The sequence below is a fragment of the Ailuropoda melanoleuca genome, chromosome 1 (assembly GCF_002007445.2).
Source record: "Ailuropoda melanoleuca isolate Jingjing chromosome 1, ASM200744v2, whole genome shotgun sequence".
Classification (NCBI taxonomy): domain Eukaryota; kingdom Metazoa; phylum Chordata; class Mammalia; order Carnivora; family Ursidae; genus Ailuropoda; species Ailuropoda melanoleuca.
In genome coordinates, this window is record NC_048218.1 from 175,032,308 (window position 1) to 175,049,027 (window position 16,720).

The 16,720-nt window shown below is 35.3% G+C and overlaps 1 protein-coding gene across 4 annotated transcripts in view; it reads right to left on the reverse strand.

The window, feature by feature from the left end:
- Positions 1-16,720, reverse strand: part of IMMP2L (inner mitochondrial membrane peptidase subunit 2) — an 816,344-nt gene that overhangs the window by 261,774 nt on the left and 537,850 nt on the right. For 3 of the 4 annotated variants that reach the window (XM_034670690.1, XM_034670699.1, XM_002915048.4), the window contains exon 5: positions 10,308-10,373. The exons of the other annotated variant lie outside the window; for it this stretch is intronic. In XM_034670690.1, the coding sequence (XP_034526581.1) occupies positions 10,308-10,373 (66 nt within the window). The remainder of the gene's footprint in view (positions 1-10,307; positions 10,374-16,720) is intronic. 4 annotated transcript variants of the gene reach the window in all.

The window sequence follows — 16,720 nt, forward strand, 5'->3', positions numbered from 1 at the left end:
ACTAAGGAACCCATGGCTTTTAGGCTAATTCTTCCCTACCATTTAAACTGCTGGCCAGGACTAGAAAATAAGTTTAGTATTTTCTACTTATTTCTAAGGTTAAAGGAATGAAAGTAGATAGTATAGACCAGGATTACCAAACTAGGGCCCAGGGGCCAAATCAAGTACGGTATGTGTTTCTGTAATTTAAGTTTTATTGGAACATGCATTTTATGTATCACGTATAGTTGCTTTCACACTACAGTATCAGAATTAAGTAGTTTTGTCAGAGACAGTACAGCCTGCAAAGCTATAAAAACTATTTACTATCTGGATGTTTACAGAAGAAGCATATTGACCCCTGCTACAAACATTAGGTAACTTCATGAGGAACCAGTTCAAGAGCTCAAAGATATAGCAGCCAGCATTTGAGTACTTGCATGGAACACTGTAAAACTGGTTTTCTTCCAACTTCAGAATTGATCAAATATGGACCTATATCTTGATTGAGCAGTAAAATAAAATTTTTTTCAACAATGACAAAAAAAATTGATAATCTAAAATGGGCAAGACGCTCTGTTAAGCTCTGGGGAAACCAAATAAAAAATCAGTTAATAATATGTTACATTTTAGTAGTGTGCTAAAATTTACAAAGTATTGGAAGATACCTGGGTTTCAAAATAACTCTGAAAATAGAGAGGTGTTTTTTTTTTTTCTTTTAAAATCAGAGAGGCCAGTAACTTTTCCAAGGTCACACAGCTTGTAAGGAACAGAGCTGGAATTGAATCTATCATCTTACTCCAAGTGTAACACTCCTACTATATCATGCTACTCTTCATTGCCTTTAGACACCTAAAAAAAGCTTTCATACAACAAAAAGTTATAAAAAATTAATAGCATCCATAACTAACTAAGTTAATACCATAAACACACCTGCTCTGCTGAATGAAATTCTTTCTCCAAACATTTTAAAAGAGAAACAGTGGTCAACATTAAGTTGAAACAAGGTTAACTGAAACTGCGCAAAAATAGAAAAGCTATCTGTTCTTAATTATTAAGTAATTATTCAGGCTGAAATATTCCTAAATCTTTCTGGCATGCTTCTTAAGCTTGGTTAAAAAGGTATTTTAAGACAATCTTTTTAGCTTCCTACTAAGATAATTATACTTATATGCATTTTCCAAATATTTGACAGACTTACATTACTGTGAGCAGAGAAAAAAATAAAAATCAATATTTCGTTCAAAGGAGTGCACAGGGGCGCCTGGGTGGCACGGCGGTTAAGCATCTGCCTTCGGCTCAGGGCGTGATCCCAGCGTTATGGGATCAAGCCCCACATCAGGCTCCTCCGCTATGAGCCTGCTTCTTCCTCTCCCACTCCCCCTGCTTGTGTTCCCTCTCTGGCTGGCTGTCTCTATCTCTGTCAAATAAATAAATAAAATCTTAAAAAAAAAAAAAAGGAGTGCACAAAAGGGCAGCATTTTTCTATATATTTTTTTAAGATTTAAAAAAAAAGGAGGGCACAAAAGGCAGCATTTTTCTATATATTTTTTTAAGATAAAAAAAAGGAGTGCACAAAAGGCAGCATTTTTCTATATATTTTTTTAAGATTTTATTTATTTATTTGACAGAGAGAGAGACAGCCAGCCAGAGAGGGAACACAAGCAGGGGGAGTTGGAGAGGAAGAAGCAGGCTCATAGCGGAGGAGCCTGATATGGGGCTCGATCCCATAACGCTGGGATCACGCCCTGAGCCGAAGGCAGATGCTTAACCGCCGTGCCACCCAGGCGCCCCAGCATTTTTCTATATTTTTACTTGGAGGTCACAACTTCAAAAAGTTATACTACTAAGAAATATAATTAAGCCAGCAGCGAAGAAGGCAAATAGGCTAATGTGCGAGCCAGCCCCGGTGTGATGTGCTTCCTGCTAGGAAATACCAGATATAATAAACACAAGAGCACTTCACATGATCTGTCTGCACTGGGGGAGGCGAGGGAGGCTCACGGCAGAATTGGGGAGTCAAGTCCCCAAAGCCAGCCCAAGAACAGAGGAAAAGAGCTCAGTGAAAAGCATCCAAGTTAGAGACTGACTACTATATTTTAGAGAGCAGCAAGGATATGTTGACAAGGATGGAGCAGATCAGAGCATCCTGCTAGGCTCCCAGCTGCAGAAAATTTATCCTAATGAAGCTAAGCCAATGGGTTTCCTACCTGAAGCCCCCCAGTCATTTCGGTTCATGCACTGCCTGGAGAGAACACGATGGTTCTAATACTTCCTTTTAGATACAGTGACTTTAATAGCAAGAACATTAAATAATAAGGACATTATTTAATATTCACTTTCATGCTCTTGCCTGTAATTTCCTATAAATGGTTTTGTCTGGGTCACATATTATTGTTACCCAATAATTTGCACACAGTATCTTTGTGTACATTACTCCTAGGACTATAATTTATTATTTAGAACTTAGTAAGTAAGCAATTCTGGAGTTGCCATGTTTTCAAATACCTACCTAGTAGAGGTATACAAGTATATTACTATAACATAGGTATATCTATCTGTGTAACACACACACACTGGGAAACATAAATTCTTATAGATATATCTTAAGTATGTGTTTTTTCTTTCTGGAATATTCAAGGAAAAAGTTATTATATGAATATTTTTCTAATCCTTTCAATCTCCTACTATGAGACATAGATCAGGATACACACCATATATACCTCTAGGAGTGTGATTAGAAGTATAAGAAAAAAAGGACCTTTCCTTTTTACCCCATATGCTCCAGTATCATTTCAGTTTTCCTAAATTATACTAAGGCTGTATTGCTTTTGCAATTAAGGAGGAAGCTGTAGGTCTCCTATTCATCTCAAACTTTAACCAGAAAGTTGAACACAACACAGCCCAGCTCCTCAGGTAGACCAGATACTCTTCCTCCAGGGATGCTCCAGGGGCCATTGTACATTTTCATGGTGGCAATTGTATTTCTTTGTTGCTTTTGTTGGCTTTCTACCAGAGCATAAACTTCAGGAAGGCAAGAACTATCTATTACCTTTAATACTCACAACCTCAGAATCCCACACAGTGTCTAGCACATAGTAAATATTCCAGGCACTCGATAAATAATGATTAAGTCATGACTACTTCTAAGAATATCTGATAATTACTGAATACAGACTTATGTGCCCAGCACTGTGCTAACCAAATTATATCCACTATGTCATGTTATCCTGAAGAATACTCTACAAAGTACTATTATAATTTCCACTTACAGAGGAGAAAAATTAAGTTTAGAGAATTAAGTGATTTGGTAAAGTAACACAAGAAGCAGCAAAGCTGGGATACAAATCAAGGAAGCCTGAATTTACAGTTTGTGCTCTTGACCTCCACGCCATACTGAATGAATAAACGACTATGCATGAGAGAATGAACAGTGAAAATGTTCATATTTAAAGAAGAATCCTGTTTGAGAGACAGGTACACTAAGGTCAAAATTGAAACTAGAGAACCCACTGATGCGGGTGGGGAGAGTACCACAATACTCGCTGTCACCATTACTAGCAGAAGCAATTCAATCTAAATAGTCTAGAGACTTCCAGCAACTGTTACATCCTCCTGCATGAAAGTGTACACACTATGTTTGGGGTAGTAGCTCTGAAAACCTTCCTACGTTGCTGAATTGATTACAGAAATAATTACAACCTTAAAAATCAAGATCAGCATTTTTGTTGACCATCTCTGGCGGTGAGAAAGAAATAGCTACCTCTCATGCACATAGTTTTTATCAGCAATTCCATTTTTATTCATGGATACAGCAGCAGTGTGATAAATAATCACCTGCAACTACATAAAAGAAAGAAAGATTCCCAAAAAATCATGGGTTACCTACCAATCTATAATTCTTTAGTAAAGAAGAATTACCATTCCTTCAAGACGAAGGGAAGAAGGTCCAGGAGAAATTAATAATTTCTCAGGTTGACATCAGAGCAAAACTGATGATTTTTCACAAATGCTTCTAATTTAGTGGTAACCAAACCTTATTGGACAGACCCTGGGATGCTTAGTTTCATGCTCAAGAACTTATCTATTAAATAATAGTATTGGTCAGATGCTAAGTACTAAACAAGGATGTGCCGTGCCATTTTGATTTGGGAAAATTCAGAATTCAAACTAAACCAGGCTTACGTGGCTCAGAAATCTGGGAAAGTCTTCTGTTGAAATCACTAATAGCTAAGGGTCAGTGTATAACTATCTTCCTGTCTTCACAAGCAACCACCTACCTGGGTCCCATTTGAGAGCTATGAAATAAAATCATTAGCTTCCATGCTCTAAAACATTCTACTCAGCAATCTTTATCAGGGTCCTGGACACAAGTTTCTTTTCAAATTTCCTCTTCATTCTGTCTTTTCTTATAGGAAAGAATGCATTCCTAATTCCTAATCTACCAAAAATGTCATAAATCAGTACATGGTCTTCAAAGAGTGCCATGGAGACACATCAGGCTCCAATTATTCAGAGCTACTGCACCAAAAAAAAAAAAAAAAAGAAAGAAAAGAAAAAGAAAGAAAAGAAAAAGAAAAAGAAAAAGAAAAAAAGAGAAGTTATTAAACAAGCATCATTTTTAGTTTTACTGAGGAAAACTCAATTTAGTTCTGTTTTTCTTCCTATAAAGCTTCATCATTTCCTGGAACACAATATGATTCAACCATCTGTGATAGGCTAATATTGATTTCCATATCTTCAATAGCACATTTAAAATCAACAAGATTTAAAATGTTTAATTTCTTGTGATTCAATGGATTGTTTTTGCTAATATCAGAAAGTTATTTTTAATAAATTACTGTGTTTTGACATTTTACAATATAGTCTCTAGACTTGAGGAATTATCATTTAAATATTTTTCAGTGAAAGAAGTCTCACGCTTCTCTACCGCAGAATACTCTGCAATATCAGTAATTGTTACAGAAAATCCTACACTGCACTTTCTAGGATGGAAATGACTGTGTCCTGAGCAGGACACGCCTCTCCACTGCACCACTGATCCTGCCCGATCGAAGGCCTCCCTGGGGCCAGGAAGTGATTGTTTCTATGCACACTTCTTGGAATTCTCCTGAACAAGAGGAACCACAAACTAAAGAAAATCAAATTACGTAAAGTGAATTATAAAGTAGATTACATTTCACTGGCAGGGCAACCATTTGTTGCAGTTTGTCTTGGTAGCCGCATATGGTGATTATTCCAACATAATAATCATCCCCTTTCACTCTCAAAAGTGTTCCAGTTTCGGTGATGAATTATATGGTTACCCTGTTCATCAGTAACTTACTTCACTGAGGTTGCTAACTACATGGATTCCCAGATTCCAAGTATCTGTAAAGTGTATTTCAGTAGGTAAGAAGAGAAATGATAATAGGCTTCATTTCTGACGGGGCTGAGAAAATCTGTGAAACAGAAATCCAAGTGCCCAATAAAAAACGTTGATGCCTTATAAATTTCAGTTGTGGTTGATTCATATTGACTTCCTGCAGTCTGGTGTTTTGTATTCATTTTATCTTTTTCTAAAACAGCCCTTCTCTGTGAGTCATAACAAATTAATAAGAAAAAGCAAATAACTATGAAAAATATTTTGGTGGAACTAATGGCCTTGTCTAAATATTGCTTTCATTAGCTTTTTACTGTTCATGTTATAGATAAGCAGACCCATTTGGGCTACCTTCATGAAAATGACTATGTTCCTAGCTAAGTTATCCACACAATCAAGCAACTGTCTTGTGATGTTAATCAATGCTGACATCATGACAGAAAGTTCAGACTTGCAAAAGTCACCTCTTCTACGATCTTAGGGATATTTGGCTGAATTCACTGAATAAATACTTCAACCCCACTTTTGCCTTGTCAATATAACCATGACTGTGATTACAAATAATGTGACTACTTTTATGAGTCACTCTGAAAATATCAAATCAAAGTAGTCATCATTCATGTCATAAACAAGGATACTTAACTACTTTTAGAAGAAGCTACATATTATTTACTCAAGAGAAAAATGCTTTGACCAGTTACTTGGGTCACACTGCCTCCGTTTTGTCTATTCTCCACACAGCAGACAGAGGGATCTTTTAAAAATGCCAATCATATCCTATCACTCATTCATGGCTCAAAACATTTCACAAGTTTGCCATCCCACTAAAATAAAATCCAAATTTTCTCCGTTCAGTGGGGTCTGATATGCTGACTTCTTACAATTCCTTAAACTTACTTACTATGTGCCCATCTCAGGATTGCATCTGTCATTTCTTTGGTGTGAACTACCTTTGTTCCAGATCCTAATATGGCTCTCCTCCTTCCTCCCTTGATTTAGGAGTCTGCTAAATATCTACTCATTAGAGAGGTTTACAGTGAACATTCTGCCTAAAATAGCAGTCCCAGACCCCTACTCTACGCATCCTTTCCGACTTTATTTTTCTTTCGCACTTCTAGCTCAGTGTCATGTATTGCATTACGTGTTATGTAGTTGCCTGTTATCTGCTTCTAACCACTGGGATGTAAGTTCCATGACAGCAGGGACTTTGTCTCTTCTATTCAATTATGTCTCCCTAGTGGCTAGACAAGTGCTCATTAAATGAATGTTTCTAAGGACTACTATGTCAGCAAACTGATTAAAGTAAATAGAACCTAATCATCTAAACTAATTTCCAAATTTGTGTTGAAATGTTTCAGCTTCTGAATCTGAAGTCCACCACTTCCCCTTTGCATTTGATCTTTAAATCCATTTCCTCTGAAACCCGTATCTTGCGCAGCATTGGTAAGAGTGTAAATATATTGGTGAGATGTAAAACAAACCTCTTAGGAGGGAAATCTAGCTACAAGTTTTTACAAGTTTTAAAACTTTCAAAAAGTTTTTAGAGGCTACATACTGGGAAAGTCTTGAGTCTTGATACTTCCATTCCTTATGTTACTCATTGCTTCATGATAGAGGTGTAGTGAAGGGGGACAGAAAGGGCCATATGTCCAAAGTGTTAATTTTCAGGGGTAGGACAAAGAAGCCAGTCTTTGTACATGTGGGTTGCAGCAGTGGGAAAAAAAAAGGTATAAATCTCTTAGATCCCCATCTCCCTTCTCCTCATCTCCCAACACTGTACCAATAACCCTCATTCTAGTTCAGCCCCTCTGTGAATCCAATATAGTATTTACACTTACTGAGGAAAGCAACAACCCAGGTTTTTCCTCAGGAAGGTCTATTATGGGATTTCTAATTACATAAGAATTTTTTATGTCTGACCAAGTTTTACAGTCTCACATTGTTGACTCTTTAGCTAGTGACCAATAATGCTACATCTGAATTAAAGCTGTGTTCTCTTTGGATTATAATGTAAAATTAATCCCTTGACATTCTTAATCTTGTTAGATTATTTGACATAGATACAATTTTTGCTCCCTTTGTTGACCAATTCTTTTAAAAAAAATAGCTTTATGGAGATGTAATCCATATAACATGTAATTTACCCATTTAAAATGTACAATTCATTTTTTTTCAATATATTCACAGAGCTGTGCAACTATCACAATTTATTTTGGAATGTTTTCATCCCCCTACCAAAAACAAATAAACAAACAAACAAAAACAAAAAACAAAAAAATTGTACCCCTATCTCTCATTCTCATTTTTTATGCCCCTGGGAACCTCTAATCTATTTTTTGCCTCTATGAATTTGCCTATTCTGGATATTTCATATAGCATAAATAGAATCAAATGCTATATGATCTTTAGTGACCAGCTTCAATCATTTAACATAATGTATCCAAGGTTTGCTGGCTCATTCCTTGAATGGGATTTGCACCGTATCCACACAAACTGTTTTCCAAATATTAAAAGCATATTTTGGATATTTATGAATGTATATCAAATAGTTTTCCAAATGTATTGCTCTTCCCAGTTTCCTACTGAAATCAGAAGACTAGATAAGATCTTCAAAATAGAAAGCAGTCGTCAAATTCTGCGAATTGACTATGCAAATCCTACAGGTAACAAAAACTAAACTCTTTGATATGAATACACTTACACTTGACTAAAATCACATTATTATACACATTCATCCTCTCCCAAATGCCCAATTTATTGAAGGAATCAAAATCAAACAACCTCTTATAATTCAAAATATTAAATAACTGGTACAAAATGACCAAATGCATTGAAAAGAACACTTCACCCTAGAAAATACACAAATGGCAAGTAAGCACATGGAAACATACTCAACATCAGTTGTCTTCAGGGAAGTGCAAATCAAAACCACAATGAGGTTCTACTCTACACCCATGAGGATGGCTATAATCAAAAATATTTATAATACCAACTGTTGGCAAGGGTATAAAGAAACTGAAACCGTTGTACATTGCTGGTAGAACATAAACTATTATAGCCACTTTTGAAAACAGTTTGGTGGTTAACAAAGTTAAACATATACTTCATTATAATAGCCAGCATCTCTAGCTATATAGGCGTTTTAACAGTGATACGTGTGAATACATCTCAGTAGAAATAAAAACATATTTCCACCCAAAGACACACATGTCCATAGCATTTACACAAATGTCCATATGTTTACTCATAATATCCCCAAACTGGAAAAATCCTAATGTTCATTAGCTCATAAATGAACATACAAAATGTAGTAGGTCCATACAATGGAATAAACTCAACCATAAAAAGGAACAAACTACAGATATACACACGTAAGGGACTAAAAAAAAATTCTGATATGTGGGGGAAAAACATAGGTATAAAAGACTACATATTGTATAATACAATCTAAATAAATTTTCTAGAAAAGGCTAAACTATGGAGACAGAAAGCAGATCCCTGGTTGCCTGGGACTGGCCACTGGGAGTGGTGGGAGCCTCAGTTAAGTGCAAATGGGAGGAGGGAATTTTGAAAGTAATGGAAGTGTTCAAAAACTAGATCGTGGTGAGGCTTGCACAACTGTGCAAACTTATAGTGAAACTCATTACACCGTATATTTAAAATGGGTGAGTTGTGCAGTATATAAATTTTACCTAAAGCTTTTAAACAAAAAGGACTGCACAAATATTCATAAATATAAGACATTCAAACCATCCTGCAATAGCTCCATTCATACAACACAGACTACTCATGAACAGGTAATCATGACATGAAAATTTTGCCATTCATTCCTACATCAGCAAGTTCTCACACTGGTGCGAGGGCTCCTTTACACTCTTAAAAATAACTGAGGTTCTCAAAGAACTGTTTGTCAGTATTTACTACATTAGAAAATATACTCTGTCAATATTTACCATGTGGGAAACTAAAATGGTGAATTTAAAAAAATCTTTATAGATTCAATCTAAAAAAATAATACACCTATATGTTAACACATACAAAAGTGTGTTTAATGAAAAGTATAATTATTTTCTGAAACAAAAGAAGAAACAGTGAGATCAGTGGCATTTTTTATATTTTTGCCAATCCATTTAGTGTTTGGCTAAATAGGAGACAGCCATATTCCGATATCCGCTCCTGCATTCCATCTGATGCCACAGCACACATCACATACCCTCTGAACAACTCCACTGTATGCTTAAGAGAAAATAAGAGTGAAAAAGGCAAAAAGCATCTTAGAATTATTAGGAAAGTAGTTCTGATCTCACTGACCCCCTCAAAGGGTCTTGGGAATGTCCAGCGACCCTCTGGCCAGCCCTTGAGAACCGCTGGCCTTGATTCTGCCCTAAAACCAACTGAGATTCATTTTAATGAGATTGTTTAATCTGTAGGGTCATTAATACAGATATTTTAGGATTAAGTTTTTTGGGATCAGAAAATTTTCTGAATATTGGGGCGCTTGAGTGGTGCAGTCGGGTTAAGCATCTGACTCTTGGTTTCAGCTCAGAGCATGATCTCAGGGTTGCACAAAAGCTCCGACTTTCTGTATTTGCTTCTAAAATAATAAGATGTTGATGAATTTGTCTAAAATAAACCTTGATACCATAATCTAAAACAATCATGCTAATTTTAATATCTGAAAAAATAATTATTTAGTGGTTAGTTTAGAAAACACAGTTAATTTCAGTTAATATTTATTTCTCCTATGCCCCACAGATAAAAGATAATAATATAATCAAGAGCTTATGTATGCCTTACATCCTGAAATGGTTGATGATGCTCACTGAAGATGTACCAGTTCATTTGGGATGCTTCCAAAGCTTTGGTCCTCTATATGGAGTGGTACGTCCCAAGTAATATGATTTAAGACACAAAAAAATTCCGGAATTTATAACTTGAACTCAAAAACAATAGTTTCAATACTTACTTTACAATATCTCCTTCAAGAGCAATCACTCTTTTAATGATCTTCTGTTCTGGGTTTTTAGGGGACCTAGAATAAAATAAGGTTATACAATCAGTTACATCTCTATTGTTTTAAGACAATGAAAAGCAATTTTGGGACTAAATGGGCTATATTAAAATCATGACAGGGGCGCCTGAGTGGCTCAGTAGTTAAGCGTCTGCCTTCGGCTCAGGGTGTGATCCTGGAGTTCTGGGATCGAGCCCCGCGTCGGGCTCCTCTTCTGGGACCCTGCTTCTTTCTCTCCCACTCCCCCTGCTTGTCTCTCTCTCTCTCACTGGCTGTCTCTCTCACTGGCTATCTCTGTGTCAAATAAATAAAAATAAATAAATAAAATCTTAAAAAAAAAAAATCATGACAGAGTCCTTCCCACCCATGACAGTGACATCAATCCTACTTAGGTCTCAAGTGATAGAATGCTACTATTGATGTCATTCCCATTTTAAACTTCTGGAAGAGGAGAAGACATGCTGAAAGTTTATTCAAATAAAAAATACAGAGGGATAAGAATTTTAACATTAGAGCTAAGCACCTGCAAGAAAGACGATTCATACATAAGAAAATGATTAGACATTTCTTTAAAATCACATACTTTTCTTTATTTCATTTACTTTTTTAAATATTTATTTTGTTATATTAGTCACCATACAGTACATCCCCAGTTCTTGATGCAATGTTCCATGATTCATTACTTGCATATAACACCCAGTGCACCATGCAATATGTGCCCTCCTTAATACCCATCACCGGCCTATCCCAATCCCCCTCCCCTCTGAAGCCCTCAGTTTGTTTCCCAGAGTCTACAGTCTCTCATGGTTCATTCCGCCTTCTGTTTACCCCCCCTTCATTCTCCCCTTCCTTCTCCTACCAATCTTCCTATTTTTTATGTTCCAAAAATGAGTGAAACCATATGATAATTGTCTTTCTCTTCTTGACTTGTTTCACTTAGCATAATCTCCTCCAGTCCCGTCCATGTTGCTGCAAATGTTGTGTAATCGTTCCTTCTGATGGCTGAGTAATATTCCATTGTATATATGGACCACATCTTCTTAATCCAGTCATCTGTTGAAGGACATCTCGGCTCCTTCCATGATTTTAGCTATTGTGGACAATGCTGCTATGAACATTGGGGTGCGTATGGCCCTTCTCTTCACTACATCTGTATCTTTGGGGTAAATACCCAATAGTGCAATTGCTGGATCATAGGGTAGTGGAATTTGGTTTAAATCCTCAAGAAAACAATAAAATGAGAGGTGTTTAAAAAAAAATCAGAAGATCCTTTTAAACTATATTTAGGCTTAGTCATTTGAAAATTATGTAATTCGGAGTGCTAAAACAAGGGTACTGACATCCACTCTATCCATGAAATTTCTCTCTGGGGAAATCCATGTTCATCCGGAGCAGCCCTACTGAGAGATTCACTTGGTGAGAAAATAAGGTCTGCCAACCACGTGAGTGAGCATAGCAGCAGAACCTTCAGGCCCAGTCAAGTATTCAGAGACTATAGCTCTGGCCAACAGTGTCCCTACAGACTCACAAGGGACCACAAAACAGACCACCCACCCACGCTGCTTCTGGCTTCCTGATACTCAGAAAATGCGTGAGATAATAAACATTTGTTATTTTAAGCTTCGAGATGTTGGAGTACTTTGTTACACGGCAATGACTAAATCTCAATAAGGACAATTTCCTGCCAATAATATTTTAAGTCTTTTAACAGACACATTTCAAGGAACATCTCATACAACATCACATAAATGATCATTTAATATGAATTTGGAAATCAAAGATAGATAAAAATATTCTCAAGTCACATTTTGAATGGAGTTGCTTTTAAAAAGGAAAATAAATGTACAAAAACTGAAAAGATTAAATATATTCAAAATGTAACACTTCATCAAAGTATATATGCAGTTTCAATAAGATTTATATTTCACATTATATCTTCCAGAGAAATGAAATCATCTAAACCATTTGCATCTACTTGCGAAAATTAGTCTCACAATTTTTCACTAACTTATAAATATTCTTTATTTTAAAAGGAAATTTGATCAGAGTTTTTGACTGAACTGTCCCCTTCACTGAACTGATTAACCATTATATTTCTATAATTTTACTGTCATTTACATACAGCCAGAGTGAGGGATCTCAGCCCAGTGAAGCTGATGAAATTGTGCGGGACTACTTACAGTCATTTAGGAAATTCCCTCCTGTGTCTCTTTGTTTTAGATAACCAGAATGTATAAGATACTATTCAGCCTCAGCGATCACCAGAGTTGCATTTTAGAAAAATGGAGTATCTTTTTCCTATTATACTGACAAGCACATAATAAGAATAATAATAGTAATAGTAGTAATACAGTTTGTTGTTGAGGGTCTAGCAACATGGATACTCTCTATATAAATCATAAGGTCATGTAACATGCCTTTCTCCAGTGTCAAGATTTTATATCCTCTTTAATGTAACAATTATATTTTTAGGAATTTATCCTAATGAAACGATTATAAATATATGCAAGATTTTAGCTATATGGATATTATCTATTTTTAAAAAGAAAAAAATTCAGTAAGAGTAGATTGGTTAAATAGTCCACCCACATAGTAAAATATTTTTTCAGCCATTACAAATGATATTATAAAAGAATTTTTAATGATGTGAAATTATCAACACAATTTATAAAATGGAAATAGAAAATATTATGTGTACTGTGACCTCGTATCTGTAATTTGAGAGAGAAAATGCACATGCGATTTTCTAGAAAAAATATCAGGAAGGACATAAAACAAAAGTTGGGGGGTACGGAGTTCTGTATATGATAAAAAAAAAAAAAAAAACATGCCTAGGTTTTTGGTTCAGATTTGTGGGAAGTCTATGAACAGATGACAACTCTTTGGGTCATATGACATCACCTGAGAAGAAATGCTCCAAGAAAGGGGTGAGTCCTGAACTAATTGCCAAGTTCCCACACCTAATATGGGTGCAGTATTAACATTAATGAAATAACAAAAAAAAAAGCAATCCTTATCACTGTAAAACAATATTTAATTGCCAACAACTTTTAAGCTTTTGAGGTACTTGAAAAGTATTTTATATTTTAAAATAACGTATATTTTAAGATCATGAGGCGAAACAGAATATGCAAAGTGAGCTATCTATATAATTAAAGTCTTATGAATTACCACTTCAACTATATCTATAAATTTTAATGTAATTTTAAACTCATGAATCTAATCAAATGATTCAAAATGGGGGAAAAAAGCTATTACTAACATTAATCTCATTACTGCTCAAAATCTATATCTATATTTTAATCATGAGGCTGTTGAAGGCACTACTTTGATGTAGGTAGAAGTGGTATGAGAGTCATTACAGATTTACATCGTGAAAGTCATTGAACTTCCCTTTGTCTAAATTTTCTTGGCCATTTGCCTATCTCCTGGGAAATGTCAAAGATAACAAGTGAAGGATTATATGCTTTCCTTTAGGGATACGATGTATACTGTCCAATAAATACTAAAATTTGGATTTAAATTTGTAATTTCAGTGTTTTCATAATAAGCATTGTTTTACAATATTTGTTTCTGGAACCTGAATTTTGAGCATTCTGTTTTATGCCGCTGCTTTAATTAGGCAAGATTTCTCCAGAGGCTTGGACAGGATGCCTAGAATTGCCTGCATAGGTCTCAGATTAGTGTGGTGTGACAGAATGCGTGTCTAACTGGAATGGCTGTGGGGAGGGGAACAGGGTCTAGCACAGTCATAAGATTTCTATGTCAATGTTCTTCTTGAATTTTTCCTTCCTATCTTGATAAAAATGCTGTCTTCACCCTGTTACAGGGCAAACAGAGCCATGTCTTAGGTCTCATCATCTCTGTAACTGATTTCATGTTTTTGTATGTTCTTGCTGAATTTGTAATTTTGTAATTTTGATCCTGTCTAGAGCACTGGGAAGGTACTTTAGAATACTCAGGAGATGCCCTCTTGCATTCTGTGGGAATGGAAAGATTAGCAAGTATACCCTGCTCTCTGTTCCTGACTCCATGCCCATCCTGACATCACACGTATACCTTAACCCTGTGTCTAGGCTCTCACTCTTCTCCCATTTAGAGTAAAATCCTAAAACCTCCCTCTGGATTGTATAGATTTTTTATGTTTGCATGGCTCAGGATTGGCCCAGATTGTAATAGGATTAATCTCATTACGAGAAATCATTTTAGCTATAGTCTAATATAAGCATGAATCCCTCAAAAATACCACAGTATACGGGCCACTAATTACATGTATCACAGTGAAGCCTAAACTTTAACTCTTCATTAATGAGATAAAAGAACTCATATTCTGGGAATGCCTTATATTAGATAGGTTGTTTTTTATTGTCCTAAAGAATGATCATGCATTAAAACATGTAACTTTATACCATCACAATAAAAAAATAAACACTGCTGTTTGAATCATCAAAATAAGATGTAGAATAAAAAGTCCACTCAACACAGTTATAAAAAGTCATATAAAAAGAAATTCATATCAAATGATAGCTTTCCTCTCCCTTTTATTTTGAGATATAATTAACATATAACATTGTATTAGTTTTAGGAGCACAACATAATGATTTGATATTTGCATATATTGTAAAATGATCACCACAATAAATTTTGTTAACATCCATCACCACACATAGCTACATTTTTTTTTTTTTTTTAGATTTCGGAAAATGTCGCCTGGGTTTGGCATGGTTTCCATAGAAAGTCAGAGCTAGAAAAGCCCATGAGTGAATCTTCCCTGTTGCTTGTGATCTCACCCATTCTCCATGGCCTAAGTGCTTCTACTGGGTCACCTCGTGCCTTGCAAAGGCATGAAGAGGGTACAATTTCCATGAGGTACCACCTCATTACTAGGGGTCATCACTGTTTTGCTATAAGCAAACCACTGAGTGTAGGCACTCTACATAACCAATCTGATTCTCATTATCAGGGAGATAAGGCTAGACCAGAGGTTCTAAACCAGAAGTCAGATAATCAAGGCTAACCTGTAGAAATGTTTTGTTTGGTATATATATATATATATATATATATATGTATGTATATTATTTTTTAATCTTGAACTAGCTAAGATTATATATGTATGTATGTATACGTATGTATGTATATATGTATGTATGTATACACATACATGTATATGTGTGTATATGTATGTATGTGTATATATATGTTATTTTTTTTTTTAATCTTGAACTAGCCAAACAAGCAGGAGACTTGACATAAAAATTCTAATTTCTTGTTCCTCTTGAAAAAATAAGATATGGCAATCCCAGGCCCACATTCTTGCATGAAAGAAAGTCCACAGGAGCTGAGAAGCACATACTGAGGATGTGCTGGAGTCCCAGCAGCTTCTTTAACAAATCTCTAGTGCCTGAGGACATGTGAGGTTAGGTGTCTCTAGAAATCTTGACGATTTCTTTCACCTCTATTACTGTAATAACTACTGAGTCAACAGGTATGAAATCTCTAGGGCGGGTCTAGCGCATAATAAGTAAGTGAATTTCAGAGCTATCTTTTCTTAAAATAAATTTGTAAAGGAGATCGATTAACTGGGCCCAAGCAAACTGTTAACAATCCTTCTTTTGGACTCATAGAATATTTATTTCAAAAACCCTCTTATAAAGGAATTTTCACAGTCTGTTGCATTAGAAGCAAGAAAGGCGTCTTAAGGGTTTGGTCAAGTTTTATTATATAATTAATTAAAGAAACATTAAAGCTAAATATAATACTATTCACATTGAAACGCACAGATTAGTCTTAAATGGATATTATCTGTAAAATCAAGATAAAAATGAGTAATTTTCAATGCTGGATTCTGTATACTTACTTCACTATCAGTAATGTGAACTTTGTACATACAGCTACATTTTTAATGATTCATTTTTTTAATTCAGTGCAGTTTTTATTAATTAGTATTCTCCAAACTTTTTACATAGGTCATTATTTCAGCTACATGGTTCTTGCTCCTTGCAGACTTTGCTTTGTATCCTGCGAATTTTTAAAACTTAAACAAAGAAAACTATGTAGACTTGTGTTGCTCTTTGGGTTCATTCTTGAAATACAGCCACAAATGTGGAGCTTATAACTTCAGATATACTTTTGGAATTTTAATATTTTATATTTCAATAAAATATTCAATATAATGTTCAAAACTTTTATTATTTTGTATTTCAATCCCAATCATTTCTGTCTTTCTACCTCAAAAAGTGCTCCAATCCAACAGCCTCATTATTATTAAGGTGAATTACAGATGAGGTTAGAAAAAAAACGGTTAATGTTTCAAACATGTTTTCTATAACACCTTAGTTTCTTAGATAGGGACCAGGTCTTGGGGGGAA